The sequence below is a fragment of the Micromys minutus genome (genome assembly GCF_963924665.1).
Source record: "Micromys minutus genome assembly, chromosome: 12".
NCBI classification, from domain to species: domain Eukaryota; kingdom Metazoa; phylum Chordata; class Mammalia; order Rodentia; family Muridae; genus Micromys; species Micromys minutus.
Genome location: NC_137981.1, coordinates 6,501,110 through 6,515,516, shown reverse-complemented (window position 1 = coordinate 6,515,516; position 14,407 = coordinate 6,501,110). Strand labels below are relative to the sequence as shown.

The 14,407-nt window shown below is 41.9% G+C and overlaps 1 protein-coding gene across 2 annotated transcripts in view; it reads right to left on the bottom strand.

Moving 5' to 3' along the window:
• Positions 1-14,407, bottom strand: part of NEK10 (NIMA related kinase 10) — a gene marked incomplete at its 5' end in the record, with an annotated part of 174,384 nt that overhangs the window by 65,686 nt on the left and 94,291 nt on the right. For both annotated transcript variants that reach the window (XM_080925891.1, XM_080925892.1), the window contains 3 exons: positions 6,182-6,395; positions 9,535-9,605; positions 10,190-10,319. In XM_080925891.1, coding sequence (XP_080782017.1) covers positions 6,182-6,395; positions 9,535-9,605; positions 10,190-10,319 — 415 coding nt within the window. The remainder of the gene's footprint in view (positions 1-6,181; positions 6,396-9,534; positions 9,606-10,189; positions 10,320-14,407) is intronic.

Here is a 14,407-nt window from a genome sequence, read left to right as displayed (position 1 = left end):
GAATATCATCCTGAGGGAGATAACCCAGTCACAAAAGAACAGACATAATATGCAGTCATTGATAATGGGACACAAACCCCAGAAAGCTCTGAACACCCCAGAAACAATTCACAGACTATGTGAAGTTCAACAAAAAAAAGAATATATTTTAATTAAAATAGAACTGTATCACATCCCCCTTTCTTCCCTACAGCCCCTCCCAATTTCTCTCCTATCCCCTCAAATTAATATCCTCTTTTTGTTGTTGTTATATATGTTATATTATTGTTACATATATACATATATGTATGTATATGTACCCACAAATACTTAATTACAGCCTTAAAATGTATTCGTATACTTTTATGCAAAAATGATTGAGAATTTGTACATTTATCTTTGTTTTTTTAAAATAAAGTTTTTCAATTAAAAAAAAAAAAGACAAGCCTTAGTCCATGGTGATCTGGTAAGATGCATGGGAGTATTTCAGTCTTCTTGTATCTGTTGAGACCTGTTTTGTGACCGACTATATGGTCACTTTTGGAGAAGGTAGCATGAGGTACTGAGCAGAAGGTGTATTCTTTTGTTTTTGGATGAATTGTCCTGTAGATGTCTTTAAATTTCAGTTGGTTCATAACCTCTGCTAGTTTTGCTGTGTCTCTGTTCAGTTTCTGTCTCCATGATCTGTCCATTGATGATGTTGAAGTCTCCCTTTATTATTGTGTATGGTGTAATATATGCTTTGAACTTTAGTAAGATTTCTTTTATAAATGTGGGTGCCCTTGTATTTTGAGCATAAATATACAAGATTGAGAATTAATCTTGATTGATTTTTTCTTGTTATGAGTAAAAATGTCATTCCTTATCTTTTTGATAACTTTTGGTTGAAAATCTATTTTATTTGATATTAGATTAGCTACTCCAGCTTGTTTCCTGGGCCTATTTGCTTGGAAGGTTTTTGCCAGCCTTTGACTCTGAGGTGGTGTCTATCTTTGTCTCTGAGATGAGTTTTCTGTATGCAGCAAAATGCTGGATCCTGTTTACATATCCAGTCTGATTGTGTATGTCTTTTTATTGGGGAGTTGAGTCCATTGATGCAAAGAGAAATTATGGAATAGTGATTTTTTTGTTACCTGTTATTTTTGTTGTTAGAGGTAGACTTATGTTTGTGTGCCTTTAGTGTTTTTTTTGTTTTTTTTTTTTTTTTTTTTTTTTTTTTTTTTTTTTTTTGCTTTTTCTTGGATGTAGTTTCCTTCCTTGTGTTGGAGGGCTGGATTTGTGGACAGATATTGTGTAAATTTTGGTTTGTCCTGGAATATCTTGGTTTCTCCATCTATGGTGATTGAGAGTTTTGCTGGATATAGTAATCTGGGCTGGCATTTGTGTTCTCTTAGGGTCTGTATGATGTCTGTTCAGGATCTTCCAGCTTTCATAGTCTCTGTTGAGAAGTCTGGTGTAATTCTGATTAGTATGCCTTTTATATGTTACTTGTCATTTTTCCCTTACCGCTCTTAGGATTCTTTCTTTGTTTTGAATATTTGGTGTTTTGACTATTATGTCGGGGGGAGTTTCTTTTCTGGCCTAATTTATTTGGAGTTCTGTAGGCTTCCTGTATGTTCATGGTCATGTTGTTCTTAAGGGCAGGGAAGTTTTCTTCTATTATTTTGTTGAAGATATTTACTGTGACTTTTAGTTGATATTCTTCACCCTTTTCTACACCTATTATTCTTAGGTTTGGTCTTCTCATTGTGTCCTGGATCTCCTGGACATTTTGGTTTAGGAGTTTTTTGGTTTTTGCATCCTCTCTTACTGTTTTGTCTATGTTTTCTATGTTGTCTGAGATCCTCTCTTCCATCACTTGTATTCTGTTGGTGATGCTTTCATCTGTGACTCCTGATTTCCTTTTTTGGTTTTCCATCTCCTGGGTTGTCTCTTTTGTGTTTTTTTATTGCTTCTATTTCTCCTTTAAATTCCTTTATCTGTTTGGTTGTGTTTTCTTGTATTTCTTTGAGCGATTTCTCCTGGTTCTCCTGTAATTGTTTAAGGGAGATATTTATGTGCTTCTCCAAGATCTTCATCATCATCATGAAGTATGAGTTCAAGTGTAAGTCTTGTTTTTCCGGTGTGTTTGGCAATTCACTACTTGCTATGGTGGGAGAGCTGGGTTCTGATGTTGTCAAGTTGTCTTGGTTTTCATTGCTTAGGTTCTTTTGCTTTCCTCTTGCCATCTTGTTTTCTGTGATTATAGGTGCTCTTGTTGTCTTTATCTAGAGCCTGTCTCTCGTGTGAAACTGAGGGCCCATAGGCTCAGGATGGAAATTGTTTCTGGATGTCTGTCTCTTTGTATGCAGGTAGTGAGTTCTGATTGCAGGGCTCCATTCTGTGTCTGTGGGCTCTTGCAAGACTTCTCTGGGGGCTCAGCCATGTGCAGGAAGGTCCTGAGTCTTGATGGCAGTCGCCTGGCCCTCTCGCAGGGCTGGAAAGGACCTGATACCAGAGTGTACCACTCTAGCTGTTCTCTAGGAGCTCCAGTCTATCCCTCCCGGAACACCCTGAAGGGTGTGTGGCACGCTCCCTGTGGGCTGAGGTGGAAGAGCACTTGCAAAGCTGTTCTGGGGTCTCAACTTTCTGCAGTCAGGTACCGAGTCTTGATGGCAGTCACCCGGCTGTCTCACTGAGCCAGAGAGGACCTGATCCCACAGTTCCCCTTCCTGTCTGCTCAGGAGATCACCAGGTGTTCCCTCCTCAGACAGCTGGTGAGGGTATGTGGCAGGCTTAGGGCTTACTGTGGCCTCAGGTGGGAGCTCTTACATGGCTTCTCCACGTGTGCAGGTGGGTCCTGGGTCTTGATGGCAGTCACCCTGCTCTCTCACTGGGCTGGAAAGCCAAAAACTGTCCTTCTAACGCAGGCACTACACATCTGGAATAATCAACACCATCTTAAACCAAACTTCACTTAGCCAGGACATGAGCCATAAGAACCGTAACCAAAGCACACCTGTTTTCTTTTTTTCTTTCTTTCTTTTAAAATTGTTGGCATGTGTTTGGCATGTTTTTGGGTGTGTACAGGTGTGTTGATGCTGCAGAACAACTTCAGGTCATTCCTTTACTTTTTTAATATATTGCTTTATGTATGTGTGCCCACATGTGCATGTATGCTTGCGGAAGTCAGAGGAGAACTGATAGGAGTCACTTTTTTCCTCCTACCCTCCACCGCTAGGATTAAACTCCACTCACCCTGCTTGGTGTCAGGCATTTTTACCTCCCAACTCTCAGCAGTCCCATCTTAGTTTTGAGGATTGGAGTTCAGCGGGGAGGACAAGCTGACTGGACAGCAAACCCAGTGATCCTTCTTTCTTGTCTTTACCAATGTGGGGACTGCAAACATCTGCTATGGTGTCTGCAGTCATGTTGTCACCGTTTTTCTTGTGTGTTTATCTGTGCATGGAACATATGTGGGCCTCGGGATGATGCCGTGGAACACATGGAGGTCAGAGGACAATTCTATAGATTCAGCGCTCTGCGTCTGCCTCTACATGAGTTTTAGGAATCACTCTCAAGCAGATAAAGCAAGGAAGTAAGTGTCTTCACCCCAGACACTCAGCAGGCCCGGGTCAGTGAGTTTTGTCTTTTGATTCTTTTATGTGTTTGTTATGCATTGATTTTAAATAAAAGAAATGAATGGGGAAACTCATGGGACTGGGGAAGTAAATAACTCCCAAACAACAAGAAATTCCTGAAGATAAGATTCACAAGCCTTCCCCCCATGCGACCTTAACAAGATGGCTTCTGGGATGCTCTCCCCACAGCAGCCAAGTTACCTGCAAGTCTCAGGAAGAACTCCAAGGGTGCAGTAGTCATGAGCTGTCACCTGTGCTGGGGCAGCCCTTTGGTGATGAGGTTGCATCTGAATGATGTCTGCATTTCCAGGTAACCCTTCATCTATATTCCAGTAAGTGACCTGCATTAGTTTGCTAAGTCAGACGCTGGCGACTCGCTGCTCTGCTGTTGGTATCCTATCTAGAGTAACTAGACACTTCATTTCTCCTAGGAAGAGTCGCACAGCAGTGCCAGGACTGAACTCGGCTCCTCACACTTGCAAGGTATGCACTTTATTGACTTCTCTCCAGCCTTGCTTTCCATTTTTAATAAACATTTTATTTATTTTTACTTTTGTGTGTTTGGGTGTACTGCCTGCAGATAGTACTAACAAAGGCCAGATTAAGGCCTCAGATCCCCTGGGACTGGAATTACAGACAGTTGTGAGCTATGTGGGTGGTGGGAGTCAAAACTTGGTTCTCTGGGAGAGTAGTCGGGTTCTCTTCACTGCTGCATTCTCCCAACTGCCTGTCTCCTGCGTATTTTGGTTTTCAACAGAAAATGTGCTGCTGCTATGCTTATGTGAAAAGCACCCACTGACTGCAGATCACATGGGTCAGTAATTCAGAAAATTCTTACATCACAGATCCACAGCCCCCTTAAGATGTAAAGTCTTCAAAAATTGCATGCTTACAATTAAATAATTTATGCCATACTCACGTGGAACTAAATAAAATTCCTTCGAAAATTGTATTTGACCTTTGAAGTTATGATGTAGAGTTCAATACACTAAATTTTTGACACCAATATTCTCTGAAGCTGGCAAATACTTCTTCAGAACCCCCCACACACACTCCTTGGAGTTCATAGAGTATGCTGCTTTTCTGGCAATGGCCTGAGAGTCTGATGTCTCCAAACACATAAGGACACACTACTGAGTGCAGTCTCAGGTGATCTGAGAAAGGCTGGGAGTGGGAAGGAGATGGGACAGAAGTGATAGAGATTCAGCTGGGGGCGGAGGCAGGAGGAACCATTTATTGATATGTTTGAGATTTTCCACAGATATAATTTTATAGCTTAGAACTGAAAATAAATATATAAAATAGTCCTTCTCAAGGTGCTATGCTAAAGATAAGAGGATTTTTCTTGTTCAATGTTAAACGAAATCTTCCCGTTCCCATGTCAATCTAATAATAATTTTAAAAAAAATGAGCCTTTCATATCCAACTGGAAACCAGCTAAGAGCTCTGCAGCATAGAATTTAATGTCAGGCTGCAAACTCTCACTAAGGCAGAAACAGCTAAAGTAATGGGGATGAGTCTTCCCCAAGAAAGCAAACATGAAATCTTCAACTTCAAGACAAGTGTCAGTACCAGCTATTCCCTAGCAGAGGGACAAGCTCACTTCACAGTGAGAATAACCTCACCCCATAGCAGGAGGGACAAGCTCACTTCACACAGTGAGGGCATGCTCTCTCCACAGCAGTGGGGACAAGCTCACTCCACAGCAATGTTTCCCTTCTCTCCAGAACACAGTCTTTGAAACGCTGCTATGGAAGAAGTCAAAACTGTCACTTCTTTGAGATTGACTTCTTGCCTCATTCCCTCACAGAGAGCAAGCCTTCGGGACAGTGGAAAGAACTCAATGACCAGAAATGATGACCAAGAATGAGTCCTGTGGTCCTGTGGCCTGGAGTCCCACCCTTGGGACAGGAGCACTTCCAAGTGGCGGCTGAGAAGTATCCTCAGCAGTGAGTGGGCTACAAAGACCAAGGAAAGTCTAACAGAGCAAAAGCATTGCCAGACACTGCACGCCCAGCCAAAAGCTCCAAGTTCTTAAGCTATGCTGAGAGATTTATTAGATACCAAAATATTCTACAAGTCAAAGAAAAACTGAGCAGAAAATCTCAAAAGTATTCATATTTGAGATTTTGCAACAAGGTCATTATACCAGCAGCAGACAGAGAAGTTATATAGACCAGTAAGAAAAAAATGAAAGGCAAATATTATTTTCTTCTCTGAGTGAACTTACATATTTATTCTAAAGTGCAACAAGATGACTTAGAAAAATAAATATGTATAAACACTGGGTGCTACACATACAGGTCATTAGATTAGCACAAGCACTATCTACGAGCTCTTGCTGATGCGCTGGCTTCACATTAGACAATGAATCATAGATAAGTTCTGTAGAAGATCAGTAATTCTGAATTATTAAAATTTTTATAGAAAATAATAATGGATACAAATTTGTAACTATATAATAATTAAACATTTCAGATTTTGACTATTTTCCTTATTTTAGGCAGATTTTTTCATAAGACAAACATGAACTTCAGACAATGAGAAGGCCTCATGTAGCATCAAGAGACTTTTTTTGTTACCTGGGACAGCAGAGCCAGCTCATGGTGACACCTGACAGCATTCCTGTTGGCTTCCATAAAATATCTCTGTGTGCGCCTCCGCTCCCGTTCCAGTTTCCTCTCCAAGGCTAGCTGGGATGTGGATACATTGTCTAAATACTTCATCATGACATCTGACAACATGGAACAAACTTCTACAATATCTGGACGGGCTTCCGCATCAGGAGTGAGGCACCTATGAGAAGACAAAGTATTGTAACAAAGGTCATCAATATGATGTCATGGGGATTGGGGGAGGTCACGTTCAGTACAACTGAGTATTCATCATGGAATCTGTACTCAAGACCAGCTCAGACAAGACAAGTATCAGGCAAGGCTCTGAATCTAGCACTAATCAAAAGGTATCTGAACTCCAGGGAAAGGGGACAGTTATAGGGCTTTACACTTGGGCTCATAGCCCAGGGTTGTAGGCAGGCCTTGAATTCCAAGTCTTTTCTACAGGTGAAAGATGGGGTCATCTTCTCCTGAACACTTGACTGCCTTCTGAAAATTACAGCCGACTCACGAGTCAGCAAAGCAAATAGGGCCCCTTTGAAACAAGGTAAGGAAGGAAAGTTTCTGGGATGTCACAACATTTTGATCTTTTCCAGCTATATTCAGTCAATATTAATACAACATGATTAATAGAAGGTCTTACAAAACACAGACAAATATAAAATCCAGTGACTTGGATTTTACTAGATGATGTTTATAGAATCAAAAGTAAACTCCCACTATTCAGGAGTCTAAGCCAGAAAGTTCATGAGCATGAGGCCAATCTGGGTTATAGTATCTTGAGGAGGATGTCATTTTTAAATATATTTTTAATTTTTTAAGACTATAGCTCATCTTGGAATACAAAAAAACAGTTCAAAAACTGTGAGAATCTGAGCTAAAAATTAAAAGCTAATGTTCGAAAGTTGATTAAATATAAAGCAGGGAGCATTTTGACCATTCTTACAACTGGCTATTAGCATTCTCCTTCTTTTCCAGGCCCACAGAGGAGCTCGCATTCATTCTTATTAACTTCCTTTCACTGGGCTTTGTTGATGGGGCTCTTGTTAATAGTCTGTGTTTTACTTCTGATCACAGAATTTCAGGGGCATGGAGAAGACTCAGGTTAAGATGCACTGTTATGGGCAGTCTTCATTGGGATATAGCCTCAGTTTTTCTTAAGAACTTTTGCTTAAGTAACTTGGTCTGTTGAATGCTAATGTTTCTGCAGTCTTGAAGGCAGGGCGTTATCATCAGGCATGGTAAAAATGTGTGCCATTCACGTTTCCTCTGTCTACTGCTAGAAGGCCATTAACAGCGCCGTGGGGTCAACTGGCACGATCACTGCACTGTTTGCATTTCAATTTATAAACTGTTGCATGATGGGATTTTAATGTTCTAATTCATCACTGCACTGCAAACCTCTTGAGAGGAGAAGGCTGTGGCTCTTCACAAAGACCTTAATTAGCATGTAAAGTGCAATCTGGCTCGTGAGAACTGTTGGGTGAATGACCAACCAAATGAACACCTACAGAATTTACCTATCCTTAACCACTTGTGGACTTTCAGGCACACACTAACAAGGGGTCCCATGGAGCCCCATTGCCCTCTTGAGTATCTCAGACACCTTCTTCAGAGATGCATATATGCTAAAGACTGGCATGGGGTACTAGCAAGGCAGTGTTGACTGGGGGTCTGGTCTACACCTGGCATTCCTCTGCTACTAACCAGGTCAGAACCAAGGTAACAAGTGTCTGCTCTCATGTCTGGGTGCTGAAGAACTCTGAAGCACACAACAAGTATGTGGGCTTATGTGTGTATTTTAGGAGCTTTTTGTTATTGTCTGTTATTGATATTATTATTTCTGTCACCAAATATTAATACCTGACAGAAGGCAGCTTAAGAAATGAAGGAAGTGTTTATTTCTGCCCCTGTTGGATTCAGTCCACCATGGTAGAACAGCACAGTAGCAGGAGCATGAGGCAATGAAAAGTCAGTGGCTTCTATCCAGTTTCTGGCAAGACTCATGCTTCTTCTTGGAACTTTGGGAATGGCCCACAGAGCCCTACCTACAGCATCCTGGAGCTTCTTTAACCCACAGCTCCAAGCTCTTCCATTTTTGTTCCACAAACCAGCTACACAAAGATCTTCTCAGGTTTCTCACAGCAACAATGCCACTGTCTGTACCAATTTTATGTTTCTCCCTCCTTGGTATCACAAACAAATTACCACACAAAAGCAACTCAAGGAAGAGGAGTTCCTTTTGGCTCATCATGTAAGATGAGATGTGGTCCCTTGTGATGGGAAGGCATGAGGGCAGGCTGTGATGTGACTACACACACTGTGTGAGGAGAGAGAATTCCGGTGCTCAGCTACCTCTTCCTCTTCAGCCTGGGACCCCATCGCATACAGTGGTACTGCCCATACTCAGGGTTAGTCTTCCCTCAGCAGTGCAACCTTTCTGGAAACTCTTCCACAGATATACCCATCAGTATGTCCCTAAGGTGGTTCCAGATCCGTTCAAATTGATGACAAAGGTTAATGGTCACTGTGAATTTTTAAGTGTGGAGAAGGGCACCTAGTGCCCTTTAGTGGGGCAGTCTGAGTAGTTTCCTGATTTGAGATGTGTCTGTGACAATTAGAGCGAGCGAGGGTAAGAGCCATGCATGTGTCTGAAAGGAGAGGGTTTCAGAAGGAAGACTCAGGTGGAGAAAGGTCATGAAGGGAGTGGCTGGAACCTGAAGAGCAGCAGACAGGATCAACCTGAATGTGAGGCTGTCAAGAAATGTGGTCAAGAGTGACTTGACCCAGGTCTGGGAATGCAGAGGGACAACAACCTGTACTAAACTCCTGCTATATTGATGAAGAAAGACTTTCAGTTTTTGAGAACTTAGCATAAAATACATTATTACTAACTTTTAATAATATGTTTTGTTTTATCATTGTTCACAGCTCTTTCTAGCTCATATGTTACTCCTTTTTTCATAATATTCCATAAATATTTCATTTATTTTACAAAATAGATATTTATACTTTTAACTTAGTTTCTCACACATACACACACACACACACACACACACACACACACACACACATTTTTCATGTTGACATATAAAGTCTTGTAGATAGGCCTAATAGCTGAACAACATCTCAAGTTCCTCTCAGATGTTCCAGTGGTTTCCAAGGAGCCAATATTACTAATGATGCTTAACCACCTTGCTGACTTTGAATTACCTGGGGAGCCTTTCATAAGTAGTTACCCATAAGTAGTGAATATATTCATAGAGGCATAAATTATTTGATGGTAGTTGCTTTATGTTGTAAATTGTGAGGCCATTTACCTTCTAATGGTATCTGTCACTTTTTCAGAGTAGACACCTTCTGGCACTGGCTCATACACAGCCTCCACTATCTGCAAGGCAAACAGAAAACAGCAGCAATGTCAAAGAAGCAAGGTATCTATAGGCAGTTATCTGTGGCTATAATGTGGCTTGCCAATAAATAATATAACCTTATACACACATTTTAATCAGGAATGGAAATATCTCAACAAATGAAACTCGGTGCAAATTAAACCATTCTAGACTACAGACTCATTTTCTCCAAGCTGAACTAAAGTTAACCTTAGGCTCATGATAAAGTAATAGATGGGATGGCATTATACAGTAGCTTGTAGGACTAGTGCATGGGCTGGAAACGTCGCTCAGTGGAAGAGCACTTGCCCAGCATGTGAAGGCCCTGGGTTCCATCTCTACCACCACAAAGAAACAGCAATCAGAAATTCATTTTTATAACTTTATAAGACAAATGGATTTAACTAAGTAGAAGTATATATGCACTATAACAGATATTTAGATGAAAAGTGATAAGACAATGGGTCATGTAGGAAATCGAACAGTACATGCTTTAAAAGGACAATGGTGTAAGTCACAACGGTTTATGAAGAGCAGGGTGTAACTATTAGCAACAAGAGGCCCCTTTTTCCCAGTGGCGTACCTTAGTAGCCAAGGAGAGCATGTTAGTGCTACAGAAGGGAGGGCTAAGGGTCGCCATCTGATAAAGGATGCAGCCTGCAGCCCAAACATCAGCCTTCTCTCCATACGGCTCACTCTTCAGGACCTCTGGGCTGAAATACATAAGGGATGTTAATACATACTACAGAATGGAAAATAAACAGGCACTGGAATAATGCCAGTCCTCAAGTTGGTGGTGCTGGTATAAAAAACAAGTAAATGGACATTAAAATGACTCCTAGCGGCTATGCACTATACCCATACTTCTCGAAGCCCTTCTTGGAGAACGTCTCATTGCAGTGGATAGCAAGTGACACAGACACCATAAATGAGTCACTCCACAGATAGCAAAAGACTGTGGGGTAGTCAGCACTAAAGGAGAAATACAGATTATACCCCTGCCCCCTGAAGCCACAGGGTTTTTCACAAAAGAGAGGACAAGAAAATTCTAAGACTCAGAGTCAATGAATAACATCAAATAGAGTTGTTTCCAGACACAAGAGGGCAGAAGCACTTATGAACTCACACTAATTGCAACAGTACACACAAGGCTGCAAGCTCCAGACAGACAAAATCCCAGCACAGAAGAGGGAAAGTGGTCACAAAAACCCACCGCTGTCTAAGGAGTTGCTGGTATTTGATAGATACTGGGAGAGATGGAGTCTGTTTTCTCTAATGTTATACCTGATAGGTCTATCCCACACCACTGCCAAAAATAGCTGGGCAATGCAAACTGGACTGTCTGAGAAAAGAGAAGGAAGGAGGGAAGGAGGGAGGGAGGGAGGAAGAAAAGAGGAAAGAGAGAAACAAAAACAAACAAAGGAGATGGATGTAGGAGTGGTTCTGATGCTGTCCTGTTCCTCTGTTAGTTTTTGATCTGTCAGTAAAGAAGCCATGGGCCAATTGCTGGGCGGAAAGAATAGTCAGGACTTCTGGATCCCTGGAGGGAAAGAGACAGATGCAAGGGAGGAGGGCAGTTTCGGTATGCTTCTGATGGAGAAGGATTGGGGAACCACGCAAGATCTCAAAACAGAGTGGCCACACAGGCTGCTCCTACAGGGGGGTGGTCATGGCCATTTAGCAGGGGATAGATGTGACAAGCCACTAAAGTTTAGGGCAGGTGGGAGGACAGAGACAAGAATAACCATAAGGACATAAGGACATGCTGTTCCAGGCTGGAGATGGTAGCGCCCAGCAATTGTGTCAGAAGGCAAGTTGAAAATAAGCAACCCGTATGTGTCTTTTATCTGTGGAGTCAAGGGAAGCTGGGCGGGGGCTGGCATAAAAGTAAGGCAGGGTGGCAGAAAGCTACACACGAGAGAGAGAGAGAGAGAGAGAGAGAGAGAGAGAGAGAGAGAGAGAGAGAGAGAGAGAGAGAGAGAACACAGAGTTAGGTAGGAAGGATTAGGACATTGGAGAAGGTGGTTATGGGAGGAAAAAAAGCAGAATAGATTCAAATGCATTCTATGACATTCTCAAAGAGTTAATAAAAATATCGTTTAAAATACACGTGGACTTAGAGGCTGAGGAGTTCAAAGGCTGAAATGGTTCAATCAGTGCATGTGCCTGCCACCAAGAATGAGCTTGATTCCCAAGACCCACAGGGTAGACGAGAGAGACTGACTAATACAAGTTGTATTCTGACTTCTACAAATATGCCCCCCACACACATGTAAATGTAAAATGTGAATGTAAAAGTAAAATGTTTAAATTTAAAAGTAATTACCTGAAATTCTTAATTACTGCCTCAGGTAAACATATCAAAGAGTCTCTTTGAGAGTTGGGATGTGACTCGGTAGTAAAATGTATGCCCAGCATGTGGGAGATCCTACATTCAATCACCAAGTACTGCAGGACACAAACAGACACATACATAGTGTCCCTGAACTATGTTGGCCTCAGATGAATCCAGAAGCACAGTTCAATTTGTGCTGGATAGTTTTATGTTAACTTGACACAAGCTAAGGTCCTCTGAGTGGAGAGAACATCAATTTAAAAATGCCTCTATAAGATATACATAAGTACACAAGCCTGCAGGGCATTTTTTAAATCATTGCTTGATGGGGTGGGGGGCACAGCTCAATGTGGATGGTGCCATCCTTGGGTTGTAGTTCTGGGCTCTATTTTTAAAAAAGCATGAGCAAGCCATGAGGAGGCATTCAGTCAGCAGCACTCCACCACAGCCTCTGCATTAGTGCCTGTCTCCAGGTTCCTGCCTTTCTGAGTTCCTGTCCTGACTTCCTTCAGTGATGAACAATAAGTGTAAGTCAAACAAACCCTTTCCCCTTAAGTTGATTTTGGCCATGGTGCTTCATCACAGCAATAGTAACCCTAGCTAGGGTTGAGAACCAATTAACACCCACAGATCACACAGGTACCTATCACATGTCCTGAGGTCATCTGGCACAGGCTCTTTCTCCTATGCAGACAGAACTAGGGGTCCCAGCATCCCTTCCTATGTTGTAACTTTTTGGACAGCTATCTGCAGCACCTACAGTAGCCTCTGGTTTCAACTCTGCTTTCTGGCTTTGAAAACTGAGCTATGGAAGTAGCTTTGTATCAGACTCAAGCCTCAGTCTAAGAGTCATAGAACTCTTCCATCTGTCCTTCAGAGAGCTTATGTCCACTACAGAAAATGTCCCAAGACACTGTTCCCCCTCACAGCCTGCCTGACACATATACAGGGTAAAGAATTTCTCCAAAGAGCCCATAATTTAAAGTTTGCAGACCCCACAGGCCTGTGTCTAACAAATAAATGCTTACTGCTGAAGGCCATGAAATGACCTTCATTCTGTGATGAATAAAAAATAGGATTATAATTTTTAAAATACATGGATGTGCCCTCTTCCCTTTCTAGCCATCTGGCTGTAAGTAGGGTGTGAGGGAGACCACATTCAAATCTATTGTGAAAAATGGTAGTATCTGCCTTGGGTATCTCTTCTGAAATTACCTTGCAACTTCAACAATCTGTAAGTGGATTTAATTTAAGAGAGGTTGTGGATTTGGCATTTTCATTTAATTTAGTGTGAAGGAGAGTGAGGCTCTGTTAATAAGATTGTAGAATGGTAGTGCACATGTAGAAGGTCAACACAGCATATTTATCTCAGTGTTGTCTCTCCTCTGCCTCAATGACACCACAAAGTTCCCAAATCCCAGGCTTGCCCTCTGCAGTGGGCTAGGAGACTCTCCAGTTCTGGTGCCCGAGTTTGGCCACATAATTGGCTTTGGCAAAAGTGATTCAGGAAAAGACTTGCAAGGTATTTGTTCTCTCTTCTAGCTCTTGAAATCCTGTGAAAATGGCCATGCAAACTAGGCCTGCCTGCTGGGTGATGAGCATCTAACTCCACTGGCCCCTCCAACAGCAGCTTATGTGAGGTGACACAAGAGCTGACAGAGTCTCAGTGGGCTGGCCAACACCCATCCACAGCCTCAGCTGGAACCAATCCCATGTGCCAGCATGCCATATATGGTTGGAGAGAGTTAACTGTATGTAGCCACCAAGTTTAGAGATAGCCTGTCAGCATTAACTCCCATTGAAGCTAGCTTTCTTTGGTCTATAAAGAGATGATCAAGTTAAACTGAAACTGCTTGAAGAAGAAACTTCAAATGTGCTGACTCACACTGCTAATCTTGGAATTACCACAGGGAAAATCACAGGAAACTGAAACAGTAAGATTATGAGTTCAAGGACAGCCTTGGGCACATTGCTAGCTCTGGGACAGCTCGGATTAACTAGAGATCCTGTCTCAACACAAAACAACAGAGAAAATCCACTAGCAATGTGACAGAGTCAGTCATCTGAATATGTGGCAAGACAAGGACAGAGGCCTCGGGAAACACAGCAAGACATCAGAGACAGGAACTTCAGATTTCTAACCCACACGGACATCGAGACAGGAACTTCAGATATCTAACCCACACGGACATCAGAGACAGGAACTTCAGATTTATAACCCACATGGACAACTATATTCTGTTTTGGAAGCCCCAGGAAACAAATGTGAGTTCTATGAAAAAGGCTACTCAAGTATTTTTCATCTCCAAAAAGAAATCAACCTTGGGGAAATATGGATGAGGTCGTGCTAATCACTACTTGCAAACATGTGAGGTGGTAAATATGTGTGTGGTTATTGTTTAGACAATAATGATAAAATAATTTACCCTCTTGTAATAATGTTCAACTTCTTCATATGAGATGAGT